The 26,100-nt window shown below is 36.6% G+C and overlaps 2 protein-coding genes and 1 long non-coding RNA gene across 3 annotated transcripts; all 3 read right to left on the bottom strand.

The window, feature by feature from the left end:
- Positions 1–4,800: 4,800 nt before the first annotated feature.
- On the bottom strand, positions 4,801–16,033 carry LOC109211793 (TMV resistance protein N-like). The gene is made up of 9 exons (XM_019375373.1): positions 15,232–16,033; positions 11,861–12,962; positions 11,565–11,777; positions 8,783–9,282; positions 7,553–8,657; positions 7,071–7,472; positions 6,057–6,980; positions 5,301–5,970; positions 4,801–5,220 (listed from the first exon to the last, which is right to left on the bottom strand). Exons 1-9 carry the CDS (start codon positions 15,750–15,752, stop codon positions 5,114–5,116), a joined length of 5,544 nt encoding a protein of 1,847 aa, XP_019230918.1. The 5' UTR covers positions 15,753–16,033; the 3' UTR covers positions 4,801–5,113.
- Positions 16,034–20,468: 4,435 nt separating this feature from the next.
- Positions 20,469–21,083, bottom strand: LOC109211795. The gene is made up of 2 exons (XR_002065774.1): positions 20,887–21,083; positions 20,469–20,783 (listed from the first exon to the last, which is right to left on the bottom strand). It is a non-coding gene; the product is annotated as an uncharacterized LOC109211795 (long non-coding RNA).
- A 720-nt stretch (positions 21,084–21,803) lies between these two features.
- Positions 21,804–25,511, bottom strand: LOC109211801 (NADH dehydrogenase [ubiquinone] 1 beta subcomplex subunit 3-B-like). Its single transcript, XM_019375379.1, has 2 exons — positions 25,186–25,511; positions 21,804–22,003 (listed from the first exon to the last, which is right to left on the bottom strand). Exon 1 carries the CDS (start codon positions 25,424–25,426, stop codon positions 25,211–25,213), a length of 216 nt encoding a protein of 71 aa, XP_019230924.1. The 5' UTR covers positions 25,427–25,511; the 3' UTR covers positions 21,804–22,003; positions 25,186–25,210.
- Between the last annotated feature and the right edge of the window lie 589 nt (positions 25,512–26,100).

Here is a 26,100-nt window from a genome sequence, read left to right as displayed (position 1 = left end):
GAAGTTGAATGATCGGTTGTGTGTGCCTGATGTAGATGGTCTTAGAAAGGCCATAATGGAAGAAGCTCACAGTTAGAGGTACTCTATCCACCCAGGTGCTACCAAAATGTATCTTGACTTGAAAGAGTTGTATTGGTGGAAAGGCATGAAGAAGCAAGTAGCAGATCATGTGGCTATATGTTTGAATTGCCAGCAAGTCAAAGCCGAGCATCAGAGGCCTGGTGGCCTAGCTCAAGATATAGAGATACCATAGTGGAAATGGGAGATGATTAATATGGATTTCGTAGTAGGTCTACCTCGCAAATATCGTAAGCATGATTCAATTTGGGTTATTGTAGACAGGCTGACAAAGTCCACGCATTTCCTACCAGTAAAGACGACAGATTCCGCAGAGCAATATGCGCAGTTGTACATCAAAGAAATAGTCCGATTGCATGGTACTCTAATTTCAATCATATGTGACAGAGGCTCTCAGTTCACGGCGCATTTTTGGCAGGCATTTCAGAAAAGATTAGGTACCAAGGTCAATTTGAGCACCGCTTTCTATCCACAGACCGATGGTCAGGCAGAAAGGACCATTTAGACTCTCGAAGATATATTGCGAGCATGTGTTATAGATTTTGGAGGTAATTGGGATGATCACTTACCACTTATAGAATTTGCTTATAATAACAGCTATCAGGCCAGCATTGGTATGGCTCCTTATGAAGCGTTGTATGGGCGAAGATGTAGGTCTCCAGTGGGTTGGTTTGAACCAGTAGAGGTGCCGTTGATTGGTCCAGAGTTTGTTTGTGAGGCCTTAGAGAAAGTCCAGCTAATCAGAGAAAGACTGAAACCGACTCACAGTCGTCAAAAATCCTATTCTGACAAGAGGCATCGTGACTTAGAGTTCATGGTTGGTGACAAGGTGTTTTTGAAAGTTTCACCAATGAAAGGAGTTATGAGGTCTGGTAAGAAAGGGAAACTTAGTCCTAAATTTATTGGACCTTATGAGATTATAGAAAAGAAGGGAAATGTGGCTTATGAGCTAGCGTTGCCCGTTGAGTTGTCCTCTGTTCATCCTGTCTTTCATGTGTCTATGCTTAGAAAGTACATTCATGATGAGTCGCATATAATACCTGCCGATATCATAGAAATTAAAGAAGTCTTGACTTATGAACAACTACCTATAAAAATTCTCTATAGGCAAGTAAGAAAGTTGAGAACAAAAGATATAGCATCGATAAAAGTTTTGTGCAGTAATCATGATTCAAAAGAGGTTGCGTGGGAGGTCGACGAAGATATGAGAGGGAAGTATCCATATTTATTTGAGGAAAAAGGTATGTGAACCTAGGTTTGGTTTGACATTTATATTTTATTTATTAAATACAAGTTAGCATGTGTTTACATCCTTGCTAGATTATACTTAGTTGTTGAAGTAATTTAGTGTTTGTCAGAGTACATTTAGTTATTTAACAATTTAGTGCCATGACGAAGTACAGTTAACTCATTAAAGTGATTTACTTTTGCTAAAGTGTTGTGCTTTAGATTCTTTTTGGTTATTGTGGTACCTCCTTGCCGGAGTGTGAGTAATTAATTTATGAGCTGTGTATGGTCCCTATGAATGGCACGTTATGGTATATTTGGTTGTTGTTGGTGTAGTTGTGGTAATTGTGACAGGGATATTTTTTTTGATAGTCCAATTTACAAGGAAAACTCTGCCGAAATTTTTGGAAATTTAGGGAGTTAGCCAAAATTTTGAGTCCCTTGGAAGAGTGAGTAGTGCTAAAAAAATTTAAGAGGTTCAAGGACCTAAGGAATGATTGTTAGCTTAAGAATAAGGCCCTAGCAACATTCGAGGACGAATGTTTTTAAGGAGGGAAATTGTAACACTCCTCAAATTTATAAAAGTTTCGAGACACGCTAATTATAGAATTAAATTATTATTATTATTATTATTTTCTTGCCTATAGTGAAAATATATATATACACACACACACTTAAATAATTGAATATACAATTAGAGAAATATTAATAATTTTAATATTATTAATTATTAAAAGTGGGTATCATTAATTGCTAGTTAAGTCAAAAAAAAGAGGGGGAAAACAAATAAAATAATAAAATAAAACAAAACAAAAGGATTAAAGCCTTGGAATGAGAATGACGTACTTCTCATTCAGAAAGGCAAAACGGCAGAAGCCTATTAACAAAAAAAGAAAAAAAAGAAAAGAGGCGGGGAACACAGAAACACAGACGCACGGATAGGAACAGAGGCAGCCAGAAATTGCTCGAAAAATTCTAGGGTTCTTCATAACTCACTTATTCTTGAACTCAGGTATATAAAATTCCCAATTCTCAATTACCCTACAGTAATAATAGGTAAGAATTGAATAGTTAATTCCCTTCTTTCTCTGTATCAACAGTAAATCCCATGTTTAGGTGTGAAACTTTGAAATTAATTAAAATGCACTGGTTGTTGTAGAATCAATTATTTGACGGGTATAAATTGAACTGGGGTCTACGTATTGGCTCAAGGAGTATTGAGGTGAGTTGATATACCCCTTTATTAAAGTGGTTTAACTCACAAAAACACGCATACAAGGTGTTTGATGAATTGCATAAAAGAGCTAATATATATTTAATTGGAGTAAGTACCTATTAGCTTAGGATTATTTCCTAGCTAAAGTTTAGATGATTATTTTAATATATGTGCATAAATTTTCAGATTTTTGTGTTATTCTTATATGCCATTTTCATGAGAAAAATTCATGAAGAATCAAGAATCTTTAGAAATAATTTTGAATGTTTATTTAATTCTTATGCTATACCTTGCATTTAAGGATTCCAGAATAAGTATATTTGAAAGATTTAGACTTGAAAAGTCACAAGAAGAAGTTTTAGAAAGAAAAGATTTTTTGGAGTATTCTTTATTCTGAGAAGGGGTCATCGTTCAGGCTGAGGGTCCTGACCAAAGCGTTGACTTCCTAAAACTACTTATGACAAAGTAGGGAGCACATGAGCTTGAGAATTCACTTAGTCAGGCTAGTTGTTATTATTGTTGTGGGAAGCAGATATCCGCAAAACCCTAACATTAGTGACCTCCTATACTTGACTAGTTGATAGTCTCGATCCTTTGACCAATCTTATCTGCGTGCAGCCACGTGGTCTGTTTTGTCCTTGTGGCAATTTTTTTTTAAAAAAAATTTATATATATTTATTTTTTTCTGTTTGAATTCATTAATTTTTGAATCGCCATTTTCGGGCCAATTTTGTAAAAGAATCTTTTTTATTTGACTAAAAAAAAGCAACGCAAATAATCTCTAAACAGTAACCTTATTGGTGTGGGATTTGTAGAACATTCTTACCTATCGCTGTTTTGATTTGGTATCCTTGTTAACACCAAATCCATAGTACGTATATATCACCCTCTTGCTATTTCGGGAGTATCTAATTTCTCAAGCCATTAGCAATCCGATCGATCGGCCAACGGCAAGCAACTCGCCATATCTTCCCAATGAATTAGTGTTTCACATATTGAGCTTCTTGCCACTGAAGTCTTTGGTGAGATTCAAATGTATATGCAAGCTTTGGAACACCTTATTTCTAGACACTCAATTCAGGTTCCTTTACTGGCGAAATTTGCCTTTGCGTCTGATTTCAGAAGAGGAGAAAACCGACAGACATACACACTCACATCATGCGGATTGCTGAGGGCGACTTTCTTAAGTGTGCTGAGAGCAGTGATGGCTTATGGCTGTTACAATCTTTATCGTCTGTTTCTCCTTCTAGATGTCGCGTAAGTTTCCCTCCATTACTCCAGTATCTTGAATTTCCCGGTCCACAAAATCCTAGTTTGTGCTCTGCCATCGAGTTCATTCCATCTACCCGAGCTGTTGAGTTGGTTTCTGTTCATGAAGATGAAAATCAAGTTCTTGGCTATGAAGTTGTTCATATTGGACCTATTGATAATATTGCTACGACTACTATTTATTCTTGGCAAGAACTTCAGGTACCTGAGTTGTTCAAATACGGGGAGAGAAAGAGAACTAATTTGGATTCTTTTCCCAAATCTGCAGCGCGAGAAGGAGTTGTTCTTTTCTTTAGAAGGGGAGTTGCTTATTGTATTTGGGCCGCTGAAAACAATCTTGATATACACGTTGATATTTTGGATATGGTGAATGAGAGCTACATTGGTCATACTACTCTTTCTGTTGGAACTTTCATCTCAGATGGGTTGAACAGGATTCAACTCTTAGATTGGAATGGCCAGCTCTCATTCGCTGAAGTGGTTAATGACGAGCTCCATGTTTTGGTGTTAGACGATTACAGAAAAAAACAGCACAGATAAAATGGAGTAGACGAATATTCAAGCTCATGACATCGTTAAGAGAAGTTATTTGTTTACTTGTTGATAAATCTGCATTGTTCTTTTCTCATTCACAGGGTTTGAACAAATATGATCTCTGCAGCATTGATATTAACACCGGGAATGTAAAAACAATACAGTCCGTCTGTTACATGCCTGATGCTGTTTGGGTCAACTATATTCTTTCCTCAATAGTTTAGTTCTCAAGGTTTTCTAACATTCTTGTTTTCATTCCAAACTTAATTTTTGTTTTTTTTTCCTTTTCCATTGTGATTATGAACAAACAAATGTTAATTATTGTGGTTAAGGTTATGACACCTTAAACTTATTATTACTAACTTGTTATGCTAACTTGAACCAGTAGTCTCCACATTAACGTCGACCTTGCATCCATAGGCGTATGTAGTGTTATAGTAACGGTTCATCTGAACCAGTACTTTTGACGCGGAGTATAAATTTAGTGTAAAAATTCATTAAAATTGCAATACATAGTGGGTCTGAACCGATAACTTTAAGAATATGATAGGTTCAATAGTAAGTACCCTAATATTTAAATCCTAGATCCACCTCTGTTTGCAGCTCCTCTTCCCTTTCGTCCTTTAAGCAGAAAAATTATATTTCTGGGTGAGAAAAATAGTAATGAATTGTCACTACCTGATACACAACTAATGAATTATAATCTTTCACCTCAAGTATAACAAATTCATTATTTTTGAGTTGGTCAGCCAATGTGTTACACTGCTTCAGCATATTGATTCATTTCTTTCACCAAGATCTTTGCAGCAACTCCTCTAACTCTGCTATTGCAGCCTCTTCATCTTCATCCTCATCGTAATCAAAGATGCTATCATCGTCAGCTTCTTCTTCTGCTCCTGCTCCATACATTGAACATGATCATCCAATAGTACATAAATGAGTATAGTTTTTGACATACAAGATTTGAAGCACAGACCTGAACATGCAGTCTCCGCATAAGAATCCTCAAACAATTTCTCATTCAAAATTGACCTCACAGCTAAATCTGAATTGTCGCGGAGCACAAAGTAATCAGGGTGAGAAAGGTAGTAATGATGAGCCGCCATCTGATATGAAGGCATAAATACTTCCATGACGCATTCTTCGGATTGATAATCACTAATTGGATTATGTCGTATTGCAAGCTCTCTTGCTTCACTAGTAGATGCTGAGAACTGGTCCAATTCTTGCTTATCATATGCAAGTGTAGCTCCGAGCTCTTTCATCTTAAAAGTTTTACTCCAACAAGGCAATGAAACATTAATCTGATCACCAGTTTGTAAATATTTCCCAAACTCCCAGTGGCATAAAAATGTCAACCTGTTGTTCTCTCCTGGAATGCCAATGAACGATGGGGCATAAATCCACTTAAGACCCTTTGTAATGTTTTGGACCTTGATGTAAAATGTATGCCCGTCCCTAAAATAGCGAAATTTACGAGGACTAGAACGTGCATAGACAACGCAAATGTGCAGTCCTGTTATCTTGATATTAGGAAGTGAATCGACATTCAGGGTCAACAACCTCTGTTCACTCTTGTTGCTGAACCAGCTTGGAACCTCATTTCCTGGAAAATAAATACTGAAGATGCCAAATTCATAGAGTCCCTGATTCCAAAAAAGAAAGAAAAAATACTTTCCATTGAATCAGCTCTCAGGTTGAGGAGAAAGTTTACAGTGAGAAACAAACTTACCTGCTGTACTGAATATGTCCTTTTTGTGCTAGTGAACCTACTAAACATTTCCACCACTGTATCTTGTCTGTTATCCAGCTTGAGAAGTCTTAGAGCATTCAATATTTCCACTTCAAAATGATCAATGGGCTTTAGCTTGAAAAGTCCTGAAATCTCACTTAAATTCTCACTTTCCAAGACATCTAAAAAGAGAATTGACATTAGGTTGGGTAGATTTGTAACTGTTTCCAGTGACGAACATCTAACTGCCTTCAGCGTAACAAGGCTCGGCGGAAGGTCTGGCAGAGATTGGAGGCTCGGACATCCATCTAACCAAAGGTCTTGGAGCAAACAAAGATTCTTTATACTCTGAGGCAGGTTATAAATCAGATTTTCACTTAAATTCAAGAAGCATAGTGAGGGAAGGTTACAGAGGCCAAACGATAGAGCATCGTCTGTTAAGTTGCATTTAGCAAGACTTAAGCTGACGAGCGAACTTGATAAAGAAGAGAAGGAAAACTGGTTAGAGTCTGGGGATCTTCTTAGCTTTGATGACCAAGTTTGCCAGAGGGACCTCCATGATTTCTCATTACCACCAACTGGCGCTAGCTGACCAAAATTCATGCCATTAGCCTGTAGAGTTTTCAAAGATTCTAGCTTGCCTAGCTCTATTGCTGATGTAACTAGTCTAGAACATCCAGAGATAATAAGTTTTTCTAAGGATTTGAGCTTACAAAAGCTTCCAGGTAGCTTCCTTAGATTGTTGCAGTCTCTTAAGTTCAGATAGACCAGTCGGTCGAGGACTCCAATTGATTCATGAATCTTGACCAACTTAATGCAGTCTTTCAATATCAAAGTTTTTAGATTGGGAAGTCCACAAAAATCAGGAGTTCTTTTTAGGAAATGGGAATGACTAAAGTTGAGGATCTTCAATGATCTGAGAATCTGCAACATGGAAGTAGGAGGTAAAAGTTAAGTCTAATTCAAAAGACATTTTCCTGCAGTAGATGAAAAGGAAACACATCTATAACATACCTTAGTTCCATCCCAGGTTTCTTCCAAACAACTTTTTTTCATTTCAAGGGCAACCAGACTCTCTAGAGGGAGATCTTCAGGAATGGTTTTCATATGAAATCCAGACCAACACAGTAATCTCAGACTTTTCGGAAACAAACTATAGAATTCAGTGAATCTTACATAACTAAGCTGGAGAATCCTCAGCCTCTGCATTCTTGAAAATGCATCAGCTTCAAATTCTATATTGTTTGAACCCTCTGTATCAGCATCACCAAAATGCTTACGGCGTTTCTTTGAATGGCCATGACCAACCAGACCAATATCTTCATTGAAGAAATATGATCTGACAGATTTGATTACTTTGGACAATTTTGTGGACATTTCCTTGTCAAGAACTAAGCATTCAATTTTTTCAGTTCCCTGATAGAAAAACAACTATTGTTTATTCATTATTGCCTATTATAATGCATACACAACATCAAAGATTAAAAGAGTCTTACAGTTTTTTCATTCAAGATATTGAAGGAATCTCTGCATCGCCAAACTCTGCTTCTCTTCCAAGGCTCCCAAGGGGATTCTAGACGAATAATTTCTTTTCCCATATCTTGAATCAATGAATGCACTTTCAGCTTATCATTGTCCATTTCAATCAGACATCTATCTGAAAGAATCTCAAGTCCTACTACTGAGAAAAAGCCGCATCCATCAAGTATAGTAACTGCATAGTCTTTATCCTTTCCAACAAAGAAACAGACAATATCGAGGAATAGATTCTGTACATCATCATCTGGCAGCAAATCATAGCTAACTCTGAGTTTTTCCAGGATCTTATTGTCAGGGATTGCCTTTAATTTCCTCAATACACTTTCCCACACCTCTATACTTCTGTCACAAAGAGAAGAACCTAAAACTTTGAGAGCCAAAGGAATCCCTTTACAATGAAGTATCACATTTTCTGAAAGGTCCTTGTGATCTTCTGAAGGTTGTTCTTTTCCAAAAGCATGCCAACTGAAGAGTCGAATTGATTCTTTAGCATTCAATGGCGTGACCTTATACATCTTACTTCTGCAGACTTCACTAGTATCAAATAGGTGCTGGTTTCTGGTTGTTATGATAATTTTACTACCCGGATAAAACCATCCTCTCATCCCAAGTACAGCATTTAACTGATCTCTATTGTCCACATCATCGAGAACAAGAAGAATTCTTCTGCAACAGATGGCTTCTTGAATCTTGCTGACTCCTTCATCGGCGTTGTATATCTTTTCAACCTTCTTCCCTAGAACATTTGAAAGAAGTTGTCTTTGTAGACTTACAAGACCATCATGTCTTTCTGAAGTTTTATTTACATCAGCAAGAAAGCTGCTGCCATCAAATTTTTCAAAGTTCAGATTGTAAGCAGTCTTAGCTAGTGTAGTTTTACCTATACCTCCCATTCCATATATAGCCATAATATCAACACTAGTCGATCCATCTTGCAACCAGAGATTGATGTCTCTAACTCGAGAATCTATTCCAACTGGATGGAGAGCAACACTTAAAACTGCGAGATTTAGTTTTCTTGCAACCACCTTCACAATCTCTTCAATAAACTTTGACTCGCACCTGAAAATTGGATTGTATCCAATACCATATAAAGTCAGGAATAAAGCACATAGTCTGCAGTGGAACAATTTGAAATCCACTAATATAGAACTACCTACATAAACATAAAGCTAGTAAAAGTTTACCCATCAGATTGATTCTGTAAGACCATTCCTCCCAAATCAGCAACTTCTGTTAGAGCAGCCTTCCATTCCTTCACCTTCTGCAACCATTCCAGTCTCCTTCCTTCGCTCCCGGATTTAAATCTCTCTTCATACATTAAAAAATCTTGTTCAAAACTCCCTTTTTGTTTCCTGACTTCTGAGGGATCCACATCATAAAACACAGGCAGAACGAAACGTCCAAAAGTTCTCTTACTCTCAAGTATAAACACAAGTTCATCAAGGCACCTCTCTGAAGAGGTATACTCTTTAGTGAAGACAACAATGAGAATTCTTGATTCTTGAATTGTTTTCTGCAGTTCTTTGCATCCCTTTTCATCTATCTCAAGTTCATCAACCCTGAACGTGCGAATACCAGCATTTGATAAAGTTGAATGAAGATGATCTCCAAAGGACATGCCTATTTTGGTTGCCAAACTCAGAAATGCATGATAAGCAAACTGATTCATTTTTTTTTGTTTTGATCAGTCACTGATAAAAGATTGTTTTTTGAGAAGCAATTGTTTAGAAGCATAGAAGAGATAAATAGGTGACTTTGGATATGCAGGCAGTCTAAGAAGGTACATGCATTGTTTTTACATGTCAAAATCAACAAGGAATATATATATATATATATATATATATTCTAAAATTTACATAACCTAAGGTCTACAGATCATTAACTAACCTAGTAAATGACAACAAATTGGCAATACAGATATGTAGTTATTACTACACAATTTATCTATTATTTATTGCAAATAGATTTGGAAAGTTGCTGGTAAAGTTGCTGCCATGTGACCAGGAGGTCATGGATTTGAGCCGTGGAAACAGCCTCTTGTAGAAATGCAGGGTAAGGCTGCGTACGATAGACCCTTGTGGTCCGGCCCTTCCCCGAACCCCGTGCAAAGCGGGAGCTTAGTGCACCGGGCTGCCCTTTTTTAAATTTGGAAAAACCAAGGTAAGAAAAATGCTACTTTAGCACATCTCTATAATAGGACAGAGGTTCTAGAGTGAGAGTCCCTAACTACTACGTGCAATCTTTCAGTGTCAACCTTATGAAAAACAAAGGGTTAAAACAATATGAAAATAGACTAAGTTTACATTTCAGATTATATGAACCATATTCTAGAATACTTAAATTGGCAAAATATATCTTATTTGTTTAGGATTAAGACTTGGAGAAATATGTTCCCGGTCCACATTGGGAACATGATAAGAAACTGCCATTTAGAAAGTTCTATCTATCATAAAATTCATAAAACTTGTAACATTTTCAAAACATAACACACTTCCAATTATTAGTTATTTAACGTATTCTTTCAATCTAGAAACTGTTGGAATCAGTTATACGAATCCTCAATGAGTATTCACTATATTTAATTTCGTTCCAACACAAAACATATTTGTTTGTTAAGGCAGATTAAGGGTCCACTAATATTTGAGATTTTCTTAATCCCATACTTATCTTTATATTGACATTTAAAGATTAAAAAGGCTTGTAGGAACACCAGGCATAAGTTATATATGATCCAACTAGTTGGTATTACCTACCATCATATTCGTATTTTGTTATTATTGTCTTTAATTATTACGCAAGAATATCAAAGTGTTGCACTATTCTTCGTATCAACACAGAGTTTACAATGCAATAAAATGTTTATCCTATATTTTTATTGTAATAAAACTTTTTACAAATTATCACTCCTCTTCGCTAAATTAACTCTGCCAGTGTGGGCTTGCTCACATTGTCGGTCCCAAGCCCGAATAAAGAAAGAGGATTGCGGTAGACTAGCAGCGAGCGTAAAACTTGTCTATTCATGATGATTCCTCATACCGGATATTGATGTTGTATCGCCCCTCTTCGCCCAAATTATTGAACTAGCGGATGTTTTTGGTAAATATTTTTGGATTTTTAGACTTAGCAGTCAAAAGGACAATTATTAGTGAATCCGATTCTGATAATTGTATTTCTTTGTCAACATTGGCATATTATTATTCCGACTCCATGTGAAGAGAAATTCTTGAAATCCCATTTTGTGGTGCTACAAGACGTCTGAAATAACAAGTCGAAATCCTCCTTAAAACATTAAGTTTTAGCCTATCATTATTTCCCACTAAAAGGTAAAGATCGAGCTTTTATACCTCCTATTGCTTGATGCAGAGTAAATAACCAAACACGTTATATTAACACTATGAATTAAGTCATGTAAAAATTGGATATGGTTTTGAAGCTCAAATCACCATCATTCAGAAGCTTATTTCCTATAAATATGAAAAATTATCCTTGAGAGTAAATAAAAAGGCAACTCATCTATATACGCGCGTCAAAACTATGATATTTCTTGTTTGAACCCTGCAGTTAAATTAGATATATCAAAAAGGAAAAACTCAAGACATTTGGAAACTAAAAATGAATGGTTATAGGTTACATTTTTGGTTCCTTAGAGTGAACTGTTTGCTAAAGCAAACTATGCAGCTGGCTAAAACGACCTTATGACTGTACAATGAGTTAATGAAACATACATTTACACCATAGCCCACCCAAAGCTGATAAAAAAGAACAGTACTGGATGTACCTCTATAGCTTACAAAAATTGTGCCACTAACAGAGTATGTAATGCTCAGATATTATCAGGTAATGATTCTGATTGAAACCTGACTCTCACATCACTCGTGTATCTTCTAGCTCGACATGATTAAGCGATGCATTAGTGTTGGTTTTTCAAAGGGAGAGGAGGCATCTTTACAAGTACTTCTGTCATCATGGGAAGAATCTTTTGAGGCCACCAGATATGGGAAACATCGAAAGAAGTCCTACAAAGCGCCTTTTCAACGAATTGCCTAGGTATGGCAGAATAGCTATTTCTGGAAAATCTTGATAATATGGTCTTTTTGCAACATTAGGACCAAGTGCTGGAACAAGACCATCTTCCGACGGATGTGCACTTGGGAGGTCTCCTCCATTTGCATCAGTTTCCTGTTCCAGGAAAAGTTTGTGAGAAACAAGAACACTTTCAGAATCTACTAAGACAAGCTAAATAGAAAATTGAAGATTCTTACATTGTTCTCTGTCAGGTAATTTGATAGACCCCATTGGTTCAACAATTTACACAATCTCTCAGGATCATCCGGTGATTCTCGACGAATAATTTCTTTCCCCATGTCCTGAATAAGTTGAGGCATCATCACCTTATTTTCGTCATCAATGCTGATGAGGGATCTGTCAATGAGGTTCTGAATTCCAACTGTTGGGTGAAAATCACAGTTCTCCAAAATCTTGATAACATTATCTTTGTCCTTCCCAACAAAAAAAGCAGCAATAAGGAGGAACAACCTCTGGTCATGATCATCTAGAGACTTATAGCTTATCTCAAGATTCTTTTGAACTTTGCTATGAGGGATTGCTTCCAATTTCTGTAATTTACTTCTCCATATTTCCATACCTCTCCCTGAAAGAAAAGAGCCCAAATCATGAAGGGCTAACGGAAGCCCACCGCAATGCTGTATTGCCTCTGTTGAAAGCACCTTGAACTCTTCTAGAGGGTGGTCTTGTGCAAAGGCATACCAACAGAAGAGCTTTAGGGACTCATCATCCCCAAGTTCCTTAATCTTGAATAACATGTGCCTCTCGTGCGCCTTCAATAATTTCTCACACCTTGTTGTTATGAGAATTTTACTCCCCGGATAAAACCAATCCCTTGTCCCAATAAGTGAATCTAAGACATCCAGCTGATCCACATCATCAAATACAATAAGAACCTTTTTGTTGCCAATAGCATCTTTCATTTTGACAATTCCTTCATCAGCATTGTATATCTTTTCCTTTCTGCCTTTCAAAATACTTTCAAAAATTTGTTTTTGCAAATAAACCTGACCACTTGGATGTTTCTCTGAGATATCTCTGACATTTGCAAGAAAGCAACTGCCATCAAATCTGTCATAGTTAGAGTTGTAAGCTACTTTAGCAACAGTAGTCTTTCCTACACCACCAAGTCCACAGATCACCCCAATGCCAACTTCACTGGATTCATCCTGTAACCATGAGTTAATGTCCTTCACTCGAGACTCTAACCCAACTGTGTATGAAGGTACACTAAGTACTGTGCGATTCAATCTTTTGAGTATCTCCTTGATGATTTTTTGGATGAATTTTGCCTCGTGCCTGAATTGCAGCGCAAAAGTAAGAGACCAAACAAGATGAAAATTCAGTAAAGCACTGCAATTTTCCAAATACCGGAGAACATACACAAGAGCTCACTAATACTTCACATTGATGAGCAAGCATAACGATAGGGGATGATCAGTCATATCAAGCATCAGTACTCTGAATAACCTGGCTAGTTCCTCGACACAATTAAGAACAAAGATGAAAATATGAAAATTTTGGGTTTTTGCTTTTTGCTTCTAGATGTACATACCTTCACAGCAATTTCATGGTGCTAATTCAATAAAACTTTCACCTTTCTCGAAGAAAGAACAAAGATGACAATATATGTGGTTTATGAGTGCTACAGGAGAAAGAAAGAGCGACATTAAATTCTACATGTGTTCTGCGAAGAAGGTGGAGAATATGTGGAGCAACAATTAGGGAAATGGCCAATGAAATGAAAAGAGCAGTAGCACAAGATACAGAGACCAAAAAATATTAACATGTCCAGTTGGGAGCACGATCAAAACAAGGACATATTTAGCCTCAACATTACTTAATGGGGTGTATCATACATATATTTCCAATTAAGTGCATCCACACTGAATGGAGCGTATCATGACCATTCAGACAAGTATTCTTTCTTTTGTATATTCTAATTCGTTTATCAGAGAATTTTGTCTCCTTTTGTATTCCTCATTTTCTTTAAACAGATTATTTTGACACTGATAAGTTATAAGATATATGGAAAACGAGTCAAAGAAAAAGATTCTTGGTTGGGGAAGCTAAACACGGTACAAGAAAATTATTTGTTGAGACACAAAGTGACGTGAAGTCATACAAGTCATGATCATTCACAGACATGAAAGAAGATTATGCTGGAAGCAACAAAAACTATTGCTTCCTTGGATCAATGTCTTATATCCAAGAGTTCCTAGGTGCCCAAGTCCTTTACTTCAACTAAGCAGAGAGAGGTCTTACTAACTTCTGACATATGATAAGCAGGAGAAGGAAGGACGGGAAAAGAAGACACAGACACATCCCTGCAACTCAATTTGGGTGCCACCATATCCCAATATAAACGGAAGCACATATATGGAGAAGAGGCCATACTACTGGACAAAAAGTACCAGTCCTATGATGTCTATGAGGGACTCCTTTTAGAATCAACAGAAATCTAATAGGGAAAGATCCTCTATTTTCAGTGGTTTGAGTTTGTAACAATAAAAAAGCATCGGTAACGAGACTTCTGTAATGAGAGACACTATATAGCACAAAAGAAGCCCTGAAACAACCCTACTCTGTCTCTGGAGTGGATGACCAGTAATGAATCCTCAGAAAAGGAAAAGGTATATATGAAAGCTAGGAATCAGTATCTTTTAGGGAATATCCCATGAGGGTCAACATTAACCATTTAGAGTACTCACACATGAGTTTTCAATTTACACACTTGAGTAGAATCTAACCTGAGGTAGCTTTTATCGTCTTTAGCTTTGAATTTTGTCTCTCTAATTGATTAGTTCATCACATTAGAATTTATGCCAACTTGGTTACACCTATTGACTCAAATTTGCTTAGAGCTCAAATGTACTATTTAAACTGGAAATCTTTTCCACTTTGGACTGCTCACAGTTAACCGTTCATGTCCATGGTGGAAGTTTCCTCAAAATAAATTTTGCCCATTTAGCATTTCTAGAGTATCTTTTCCTGAAATAGCCTTTTCTAATAGATCATTTTGCAGGGCACATTAGTCAGTTCAACTCTGCAAGCACATTAATATATAGTATGATTTTTACTATTTGTTCTAAGAAAACAACGTTTACAATATATTTCTTTACTCATGAATGATCAAACTGGCAGTCTGGCACTATTGTCATAGTCATTTTCACAGACCAAAAACATAAGACAAGGTTTCAAAACTTTCAAATTGAGATGAGGTCTGCTTAGGCAACAGAGCACCTTCACCGCCACCTCCAACCGGTAGGTTGGCAGTTCAAATCACATGGAGGCTAAGTTGCATACCTTTAATCCTCACAAAAACTCAAATTTAAGTAAATGAAATCAATCAGTAGACTACCGAGCAAAACATAGTTCCAAACTATTATCTATAGTTCTTTACAAACATCATCAGCCAAGTTAATTTTACACAGCAAACGTAGCAATTTCTTACCCAAAAATCAGAGGTCTCTCAAGACTAATCTAAAGCCAAGTTGAGGAAATGTCAATTAGAAACGATGAAGAACAAGAAATAACCGAAACATCAGATGATTTAGAAAACACTCACCCGTCAACTTCTTTAGCTAAGCACATTCCTTCCAATTTAGCAACTTCTTTCAAAGCTAATCTCCACTTCTCCATCTTCTCCATCCACACCTTTCTTTTTTCTCCAGTCTCCGCATTTCCTCTCTTTTCATGGTTCACAAAAGCTTCAGCAAAACTCCCAGTTTGGTTCTCAACATCCTCAGGGCTCACAGTATAAAACACAGGCAAAACAGTATGACCCTCTTTCTTCCTCCGATCAACAATGTTGACTAGCTCATCAAGACACCATCTTGAAGAAGCGTAGTCTTTGGATAAAACAATTAGGGAAATCTTGGATTCTCGAATACCCTTTTGGAGTTCAGATTCTATGTTTTCTCCTCTGCGGATTTCATCATCGTCTCGAAAAGTTCGTATTCCCGCGTTGATGAGAGCTGTGTAGAGATGATCAGTGAAGTTTTTTCGAGTATCTTCACCTCTGAAGCTCAAGAAAACATGGAAAGAGTAACGGGTTTGTGTGGATTGTGGGGTTTGTAGAGTTACCATTGAAATTGGTCCAAGAAAATGATGCCCCACCAACAGAGAGATTTTATGAAAGTGATAAGCTGTGCAGCGTCAAAGAGGATGATGACCCAATTGAGATTTTGATGATTTGTGTGTGTGTGCTAGTAAGAATGAAAACTAGAGAGCGAAAGGAAAATTCATAGAGGAGTAAAGTTTCGAGAGTTTTGAGTTGAAGTCAATGGAAATGCCGTGTGAAGAGAAAATGGCGAGGTTTTGGTGTGGGGGCGGGGAAGGTATTATACTGTTGTTTGTTAAGGCAATTGCGTGTCCCAAATTTGGTCGGTAGTTTTATTATACAGTTCTGTTAAATTTCTTTCCAGCTTCCTTTTCCCCTTGTAAAATATTCGTTAGAACGCCCTTTGTACAACAAAGCATACGTCACAAGGCATACATCAATACTTTTTTGGTTGGCAAAATACATTGGATTGCACCTCTTCTCAACCCCTTTCATTCTCTATAAATTTAGAGGTTTAGCCTTAATTTTCAGACATGAAAAGTCTGAAAACTTTTCCCATCTTTTCTACATTGTTGCATTATTTTTTCAAATAAACTAAGTGTCAAGTGTGATTTGTTCCGTTTGTTGAGTTCGCTGAAATTCTGTAATTTCGATTGTCAGTATTACAGAATAGTTTTTCCGTTCTATCCTGGGAGGAAGTAATCCATAACGTTGGGCAACAGTGAGGGGATTAAATTCCTTGAGGACATGCAAACAACTTGTGGGCTCGAAAATTATTTATTCACTAACATCTCTGTTCTTCTCTGATTTTCTTGTATCGTACACAGTTTACAACAATTTTAAGGAATTTTATTTTATTTTCTGATGTACCGGAGAAAGGGAAGGATAGGTATATTTCTTGAACAGCCACGAACTTCGAGTATGCTGGAAATGGAGAATTGCACTTCAACTGAGGTAACCATACGAAGGCAGAAGGCAGATTGAATCTAAAAAAAAAAGGCATCACTGTTACGCGTTGTTCTGATTTTCTTATTATATTTGGTTTTCCTGTCTGTTGAAGGAAGGGCAACATATTTATCATAATTGGATTTTCTTTCTTGTAGAATGAAATTAGAAATCTCCCGTATTTGGCTAGTCCTTTTTCTTGTAGGAAAATGTTTGGACTTCTATAAATTGAGGATCCTCCCTTCTCATTCAGTAGCATCCACAATGTAGCCATAAGGGTTTTGAGAGTCGTGTTTAGGGGGAGAACTTTACGGGACAAGTGTTAGTGTGTCACTTGTGTTTGCCTCTTCGTGAGATTGTTCTCTCGATATTTTGTACTCTCTTTTATATAGTGGATTGCTCATCTCCGCCGAGAATGTAGGTCAGTTGACCGAACCACGTTCTATGTTTGTGTCTCTTTTGGTATATTTCTCTTCGTTAGATGATTTATCGTCGTTCAAGGTTTGTTTTGCCAGCTTTCGCATGACACCTGATTTTTTCGGTCATAACAGTCACATGTCAAACTTTTATTACATCGGATTGGAGATTGGAGTGTCATAATAGAGCGGCTCTTTGACTATGAGAATTTCCTCCTAACGGGATCACATGATATGGGTCTTCGAGATTCAAGAATATTGCCGAAGATAACGATGCGGAAGATCGCTGAAGAAAAAAGAGACCCTTATGTCTGAAGTCATGATTTCTTGGCGCTCTTCTGGAAATGCTTCTTAAAATCAAAATTACTGTTTTGTCATTTTTTGAAGATTGGAATTCATGAAATAAAAATGGAATTACATTACTGTATTGGAAAAAAAGTTGAATTTATATTGAAGATGACGTGGCGTGACATGTGGATTGGACAAATGGTCAAAGCGTAACAATTGAGAAAAAGGTACGGGAGATGACAGGTACGGGAAGAGGAAGTGAAATAGGCACGAGAAGCAGTTTAGACACGAGTCTCGTACCAATTCAAGTCATTTAAAGTCAGTGGGTCGAAAGGCATTGAAGACATGGATCTGAAGACAAAAAGGAGTCCAAATTCAGTATTAAATACCTGATACGTTAGAAAATTGGTATTTAATAGGAATGATTGTGTAACCGCTCATTTAATGTTATTTATTGTCCATAATTGTCTCATTAAAGCTTAGGTCTCATTCCTTTACCTAGAATTAACTATAAAAGGAGGAAGTTGTATTGGGAAAAGGGCATCATTGACATCATACTGAAATAAAAACTTGTTTACTGCTTTATTATTATTCTCAGAAAATCTATTATTATTTTTTGGTCTCTTGATTATCAGTAACCCGATTTTTCATCTCAAATTCTAGCTTTATCCAAAATATTATTTCTTTGGTGAAACAATTACGGAGAAAAGAAGAATTGCAAATAAAACTTCATGGTGATGAAGAAGTTGAAGCAGTCGATGCTTCAAAAGATTGGAAACACCAACTATTGGGGTACCATGGTCTATGAAAAATTTAAAGTCACTTTCAGAGTATAATTATCTCTCAGGCATGGAACTAAGAAGTATTAAACTTAGTGATCACTAGTGATGAAACCACAAACTCGAAAGTTCTTTACGTGTCTTTCTAGAAACGAATTGTTCTTTCTTGAACATTTATAATGTTTAGCTCTTTTATGAAAGGGTGTCACCTGCAAGGCTGCGACTTTTCATGAAAAGTACGTTTGTATATTTTGTATAAACATGATCGTTCATGAACGAACGTATTATTACGTTGGTCTATAATGTGGTAAACCAACCGATTAACATGACCAATATCCATTGCAATTTGGATTTTTTTCATGAAGAAGGTGCTATAATTTGCATATCATATAGACGTATGAATAAATAGCATACAAATGCTTGAAAATGGCAGAGTGATTGCGAAATGTGTTAGATATTAAAAGGTTGTGGCCACAACTGATGTCAATCATTCCAGCTGTTGTTATAATATACTATAGCTACATTAGGTTTAGTCAATAATCTGATATGCAATAGAAAGTCGAGACGTATTAGTCTACGACATAAGGAAGTTCGCATTGAACTGTCATGACAATGAAACGAGTGTTGAGATATTTGAAACATACTCAAAATTATGATTTGCACCACAATAAGTATCCCGCAATAATGGAGGAATACAGTGATGCAAATTAGATCACTGGTTCAACTGTTTTTAAATCAACAAGTGGATATATTTTCACAAACGATGGAGGAGCGGTGTCTTGGAAATTATCCAAATAAACGAGTGTTACAGAGATTAGAAATGATGTGAAATGTTGATACTAGATTTGAAATTGAGGAAGGGGAATATAGGTTCATTGTTGACATGGTTAGGAAAACATGCAGTTGCAGACTGTGGCAGTTGAGGGGTATCCCTTGTGCCCATGTAGTTTGTGCATTATGTCATATTGGGGAAGATCCAGAAGATTATGTTGAGCATTGATATAGAAAAGATACATACTTGAATACTTACAAGTACTTCATTCAACCAATCCCCAATATGAAGATGTGGCCCGAATCAAATAACCCACCAATTGAGCCACTTGAAGTTAAACCAACGCCCAGTAGACCTAAGAGATGTAGGAGAAAGGACAAAGATGAACCAAGAAAAAAGAAATAGGGAAAAGCATCAAAGAAAGTAGCCAAGATGATATATTCTAACTGCCACCAAGTTGAACACAATAAAAAAGGGTGCAAATCAGGGGTATGTCCTTTGTTATTTTCATTGATCTACTTACTTTTTAACCTTTATCTTCTAACATTTATTTTATTACTTATAGCCTCAAGAAAGACCAATAACAACAATTGAAGCAACACCAAACAGTCAACCTGCTACTCAACAATATAGTACTACTACTGAAGCAATGCCAATGAGACAACCTAGTACCCAACAATCCAGTGTTCCTTCTTCTTTATGTCAAGATACTACAAGAGTTAGAAATAATACTTTTATTGGGAGAGACAGTGGGAGAGGTCTAGGAATAGGAGTTGCAAAGGAAAGGGAAGGGGAACTGGTATAGGAAGGTGAATTGATAGAGGAAGGGGAAGGGGGTTTGGTTCTAATTCAACAAGTACAACAGTTAGTGCACCTGCTGGATTTGCTACTACTGCTTCTTTTCTTGCTGCTACTAAATCTGTTTTTGCTGCTATTGGGGAAAAAAAGAACAAGAGAACTAGGATTTGGCATTTACACAGACACACAATCTGGAGGACAAGTTCTTAATGTAAGCTCTTTCACATTTCTATATGATATCTATTTCATAAGTTATTAATAAATTGCCTAATAGATATCACTCTAAATTTACAGCCTGGAACACTAAGTGAAAGAGTCATCTCTAGTGGAAGACAATTAAAGAATGCGTCACTTACCAATATTGATCTTGGATTCAAGCCACCTGGATTGAAATGGAAGGGAAAAGCTGCTATTACTAAAAACCAACTTCAACAACAAAAAGAGATGCAAATGAAGAAGAAAAAGGCTCATTAGAGATGATTTCACTTTATGTAGTTTGTTCAAGTGTTTTGTCGAATTTGTTTTTCATGAACCTAAAACTGCAGTTTTTTTTATTTTCTATTAAAGCAATGTTTCAGATGTATGTTTGACATTTTATTTTATGACTATTGCCTTGGTTCGAGTAATGAAATTTGCATTCTACATATTGTATTTTTCTTTGTAGATTTTTTTTTTCACTTTGTATTTGTGTCTTGCAGCTGCGGTTGGGGACAACATTAGTCATGTCAAAAATTTGCTGAAATGTTAGTCTAAAATTGGTTCAACTTGTATTCATTTAAGTTTATTACATTACAACATTCAAAAGAGCTACTGGTTTACATAACTGCCAATACATAAAGAGCTCTTTCAACCAACTAAATTTCAACATACATAGCAAATATTACATAAGAAACTCTCTAACAATCCAAGCGAGTATCACAATGACCAGCAACATTCTGTACTTTCTCCTCATCTTCTCCTTTTGTTCGTCGTGTTTTTTAATCCTCTTCAAAAATCCCCAAATTACAATCATAGCTTGTTCAGGAAATTCATCTTCAATCCACTTAAAATACTTACACCCTTCATGTAAAACAGTAAGAAAGGTCCATAAAAAGTGGAGTCTTGGCCAACAAATTTTGAAGAAACAAAATAGGCACAAAAAATAACTTTAAAAATTACTTACTTAACCATATTGGCATCCAAGATACCTGTGACCTGAGTTATTTTGTGACCACGAAATCATCAATTTTGCCCTTTTACCACAATGACAATACAAGGTGCCTTCCATTTTTTATAATGCTTCGTAATAGAGAAATAGGGAAGATAGAAGTAGAAAAGGGTCGAGGAAGAATGGGGATTTAGGGTTAGGAATTTGAGAATTGGGATAAATATAAAAGGAATCCATTAAGGGTATAATAGTAATTTTGCAATTTTTTAACCGTTACAACCAAGAAAAATTTAACCTAATGTGCTGCCCAGCGTTTGTATCTCACTCGAGTTGCCATGTCAGACACGTGTGTTTACTTGACACAATAAAACCAAACATAAAGTGTCTATATGATCACCTGGAAAATTAGAGTGTGAGATAGACATCTGGGACCAACTTTAGGTGTCTCTTTTATGTATTTTGCCTTTTTTTCATCTTGTAATTTTCCTTTTAAACCAAAGATAAAAAACAAAGGATATCACCTTTTCGAATTTGCAATCTGTAATATACTCTACCATTTTGATCTTTTTACGGTATAGTCCTTTATTTTTTTATTTGCAAGTGAATTATTTGAGTTACACCTATGTTCCCTTTGACAATTTGCGCATCAAGTAGTGTTTACTTTTAAAGTATGCAAATGTTTAATAGTTTTAGAAAAAGTACCTTTTTGAGCTTAAAATCCTCTTCTTTTTTTGGATTTTCACACAGAGTTAATAAATCTCTCAAAAACTCCGAAATGAATATAGCTTCTTTTGGACTCTCTACGCCCACTAATATGAAGCTGAATCATCATTAAAGTCAAGTAAACTGTGATGCATTAAGCTTTGTATGTAGAACTAATTAATGCTATGGAGAATGTCAATTGTTCAAAATCTAAGGAAGAAGGGGCGATAGCACATGGAACTGTAGAAATAAACCACAAAAACGAGGGTAAACACATGGTAAAGTAAACCACTCATTAATCTTGTTACAAAACAAGCCTCAAATAATGTGAGGCTACAAGTTCATGTTTGTTAAATGTCTTATTGATATGACTGAGAAAAACACGAGACTGAATTTTACTGTCATCCCCGTTCTTGCACTACCAATTCACCTGCACAATAACAAACTCGTAGTCAGTTTTCAATTTGCCAATTCTGCTGCAAATTTACCAAATAGAACAATACTCATGGACAAGTATGAACATATACAAAATATTTCCAACTTAGAAACGCTTGTGAACAATTTCATCTTGCTAAATTTTGTTTGTCTTAAGCATTCATGTGGATAATTGGATATTGCTTAGAGCCAGGTTGTTCTCTCCCTTCCCGTCTCCTGCCTCAAAAGAAGCTCACTGCATAGCCGAACTAGTCCCTCCTCTCCGAAGTTCATGAAAAAGTTGACATAATTGACAAAGGCATGCACTCGCCATCACTAAACCCATTCCCCAATGGAGGAAAACAAATGACTAGCCATTGTTTGTACTCCTTTTCTCTAAATACATAACAGAATTGAATGAAACAATGTTTAGGTGCCATTTGATTCATGGAAACCTTGTAGCAACTGTTCTAAAACAGTAAGCAACTGAGATTGTAACCCAGCAAATCAACCGCATTCAGAACTCCTACACCATTTCCGTTACTCCTAAAGCATCTAAGGTTCAGAGCTGGGTTGAGACTGAAATCTTTTCGTACATTACCCCTTCCTCAGAATTAGCTTTCATTGATCGTAATCATTAATTTGTCAAACAATGAAAACAAGGACTGTTGGAGGAAAAACCTACACAGGAATATATATGGTTTTCGGTTTTCGAATTCTTTACAGACAATAATAGACTGAAGTCGAGTTACTAGCATTTAGAGAGTTTAATGTAATATGGGAGATCATCAGTTAAGTAAACACCTTAGGCTTGACAACAGTAAAGCAGACCACATAAACCGAGTATGATGCAATAAGAAACTGTTATGAGCTGAGAATGTGAGCCTCAACTTAAAAAGGTTATATCATTAGGGAGATATATCCTTTTCAAAAAAGCTTAGCACCTTGCGAGCACAACATGAAATTAAGAACAAAAGGAGCGCATATAAACTGCGTAAAATAAGTGCAATTAACCCCAACAAATAGTGTGGGTAAAACAAGAGGGGAAGTGCTACACACTCTTTGATGTAGACAGTTTGGTAGGAGTGCTATAGGAGGACAGGACAGGGGGGTCTTTGACAGCACTGAGCTCTCTTTGCCCCGCATTTATCTGTCATGTACCAGAACAAGGTTATGCAAGTAAGACAAATGATTGGAAAAATACTTCTGTCCAAATTTTTGTTTATCTTGTATATTCTAGAGGAATGGTATATTTAAACAGCTGGATGTGTGGTTGCTGAAGCTGCAATCAATCGTCTTTTTTTCTAATGAATACAGCGCATAGGCTTGCTCTGAGCACTCTGATTTCTTCAAAGCTACAGCACCACAGGCACGACCCGGCCAATTAAGGCTAGGAACGCATCGCCGGCAGAAGAGACGAGATGACCGGTGCACACCTAGTGAAGACCGGCCGGCTCATCCCAAAGTCCAATTACGAGCTTTTTATATGCAACAACTTAAATATACGCTATTGGAGCTGGAATTATTGCGGCTGCTGGCACCAGACTATGCACTAAAGCTATGTTTGTGGTGATGCTTCCATGTACACCACCAGATGTATTTAATGGTCTGTCATTGCAGTGAATTGTTGCTAACCAAACACACTACTATTACCTATGATCAACAACCCACACTTGTCTCTCACATATTGGTGCATAAGATATAGAATTCACAATATAAATGCTCCTCACGTCTTGTTTTTATTAATTTAATGTGTTGGACAAGTGGGAGTGGCAAGTGCCAACAAGGCCAGACTCATAGTAGTGATAACTGAATACACAAACCTGAAGTATCCAGTAAGGCAGCAACATATTGTTCTGTTCCCAAAATAACTTAAGTTGATAACTAGCACAAGTAAGTCATTTCGTAGTCCATGACTAACAATTATTTCATTCCACAAAATGAGCAGAACTAGGAGTATGACAAAAGGTGCAGGCATTCGTGACACATGTTCGGAAATGGTGCTCTTACCGTCTAACAAGACTCAGATGTAAACACATGACGACATATGCACAATTAATAAGGCGAAAAGCCTTTCTGTTTTTTTCCTTAGAAATATATTGTATCTGCTATTTTGATCGTCACGCCTAAGCCATGATTTTGAGAAAGAAGCTAAAGCCTTAATCAAAGCCACTAGCAACAACAACAAACCCAGTGTAATCCCACAGGAATTGGGATAGTTTCTGTTTTTTATATATGGATTGGCACTTTCCTTATCTTTTGCCTCTTTAAGGATGTATCAGACTCCTTCAAGACATTGTATTAAAATATATAACAAAAAACAAGGCAAGAAACTTGAGAGGACTCATAACCGATGCTAAATCATCGAAAAGGCATTGTTAAGTGTTGTGCTAGAGAACAACAAAAAACCATAACACAAGTGGCTTGGGCTAGAGAGCTCGAAGGAAGTAATAGCGGACATTGGTCACCACCTTTCACACATACACCAATCAAATCAAAGACACTAACAGAGGCATTACTTCGCATAGGAAAAGACATCTCAATCTTTACGGGGAGGGAGATATCTAAGCGCTTGAGCATATGTATGACCCATTTCATAAAAATCACAAAGTTTTGCCCATTTGAGCATATCAACTCTGATTGCACAAGAAGCAAACTTCACGTAGTCGAGGTGAGATAAACGACAAATGAAAACTGGCGTATCTAATGAAACAGATTGGTGTTCCTGGTCTTTTTATCTTAAAGTGTGGATACAAAGAATAATAACACAATTGGCATAACTAGAGTACTTGAAAACAGTATTAGTGGACACTACCAAACCAAATTAAATCAAGATCCTAGAGCACCAACAAAGACATTTCTTAGCATAGGAAAATACAATCCCAATTCATTACACCAGGAAGGTATCTACTCACTTGAACATTTTTGCATCAATAAGACCTAATTCATCAAAATAAAATGAAATTGTGTTCCCCTTTTCGATCAGTAGCATATCAAAGAGACCCATTTCATAAAAATCAAAACTTTCACAAACCCCACCTGTTTTAAGCATATCAAAGAGACCCATTTCATAAAAATCAAAACCTTCACAAACCCCACCTGTTTTAAGCATATCGAATCAGATTTCACAAACACACAGACTTCAAACAGCTGGTTGGGGAAATAAAGGGAATGATAAAATCAGAAAATGAATCGTACCAAAAGAGACGATTGGAGATTCATCTCAGTGAGAGTGAGAAGCAGCGACGGAAGAGGTGGAGTGAGAAGGGGCAGACATCTTGTTGTAGGCAAATTCGCCGACGCAGTAGATGGAGAAGGCGACGACGGCGATGCCAAGGCCAGGGAAAGCGTGGCGGAACTGGTTGGTCAACATAGGATGCTTCCTCCACTCGTCCCTTCTCCTGAAGAACTCTCCTGTTGTTCCCAATGGTTTCCCCATTTCCCGATCTTTTGCTCTCTTGCTTGACTTCACCCAAATTGATTGCTGAAAATGAAGGGGAACACTGCCTTTGAGGATTTCCAAGATTGGTTTCTTGGGCTTGGGCCTTTATATGGGTGGCATTATCATAGTTGGTCCCTTTGCACAAATATGATTATTTAGTGTTATGTTTAAATTTTAACCCTGTAAAATAAAACATGTGAAAAATAATAGGGCATTTTCGTATATACCCACATTTGGAGATACTTGTATTGTACAAAATTTTACAAAGTGTACCATCTTCGGTGCAACTTCAGAAATCAAATCTGAAGTTCTTCAATTTTTCAAATCCAATTTCAGAAATTCGAATCTCAAGTAGCTCTTTTTAATGCAACTTTAGAAATCAAATCTGAAGTTCTTTGATCTTTCAAATGCAATTTTAGAAATTTGAATCTTACTTAATTTTCTTCAAAGCAACTTTAGAAATCAAAACTCAAGTTTATTTTATCTTTCAAATGCAATTTAAGAAATTTCTCCAAATATTTAATTATATACTACTTCCTCTGGTTCACAATAAGTGTCCAATTTGCTTTTAGCACGCCCAGTAAGAAAATACTAAATTCTATACAAAAATATCTACTATGACTAAACTATCCCTAATAAAACATTTAATGTGAGGAGTAAGAAAATTTTTT

Source organism: Nicotiana attenuata, unplaced genomic scaffold (assembly GCF_001879085.1).
Source record: "Nicotiana attenuata strain UT unplaced genomic scaffold, NIATTr2, whole genome shotgun sequence".
NCBI lineage: Eukaryota > Viridiplantae > Streptophyta > Magnoliopsida > Solanales > Solanaceae > Nicotiana > Nicotiana attenuata.
Note: the sequence above shows the minus strand (reverse complement) of the source record. Positions and strands in the feature narration are given on the sequence as shown.

Bases quoted from the DNA above. Each gene is read 5' to 3' on its own strand.
- LOC109211793 (XM_019375373.1), bottom strand. From the start codon at position 15,752: ATGGTAACTCTACAAACCCCACAATCCACACAAACCCGTTACTCTTTC. The intron at 6,981-7,070 runs GTATGTTATAGA...TCCATGTTGCAG, and splicing joins AAACCTGGGATGGAACTAAG to ATTCTCAGATCATTGAAGAT. The intron at 5,971-6,056 runs GTAAGTTTGTTT...TTTTGGAATCAG, and splicing joins GGACATATTCAGTACAGCAG to GGACTCTATGAATTTGGCAT.
- LOC109211801 (XM_019375379.1), bottom strand. From the start codon at position 25,426: ATGGGGAAACCATTGGGAACAACAGGAGAGTTCTTCAGGAGAAGGGAC.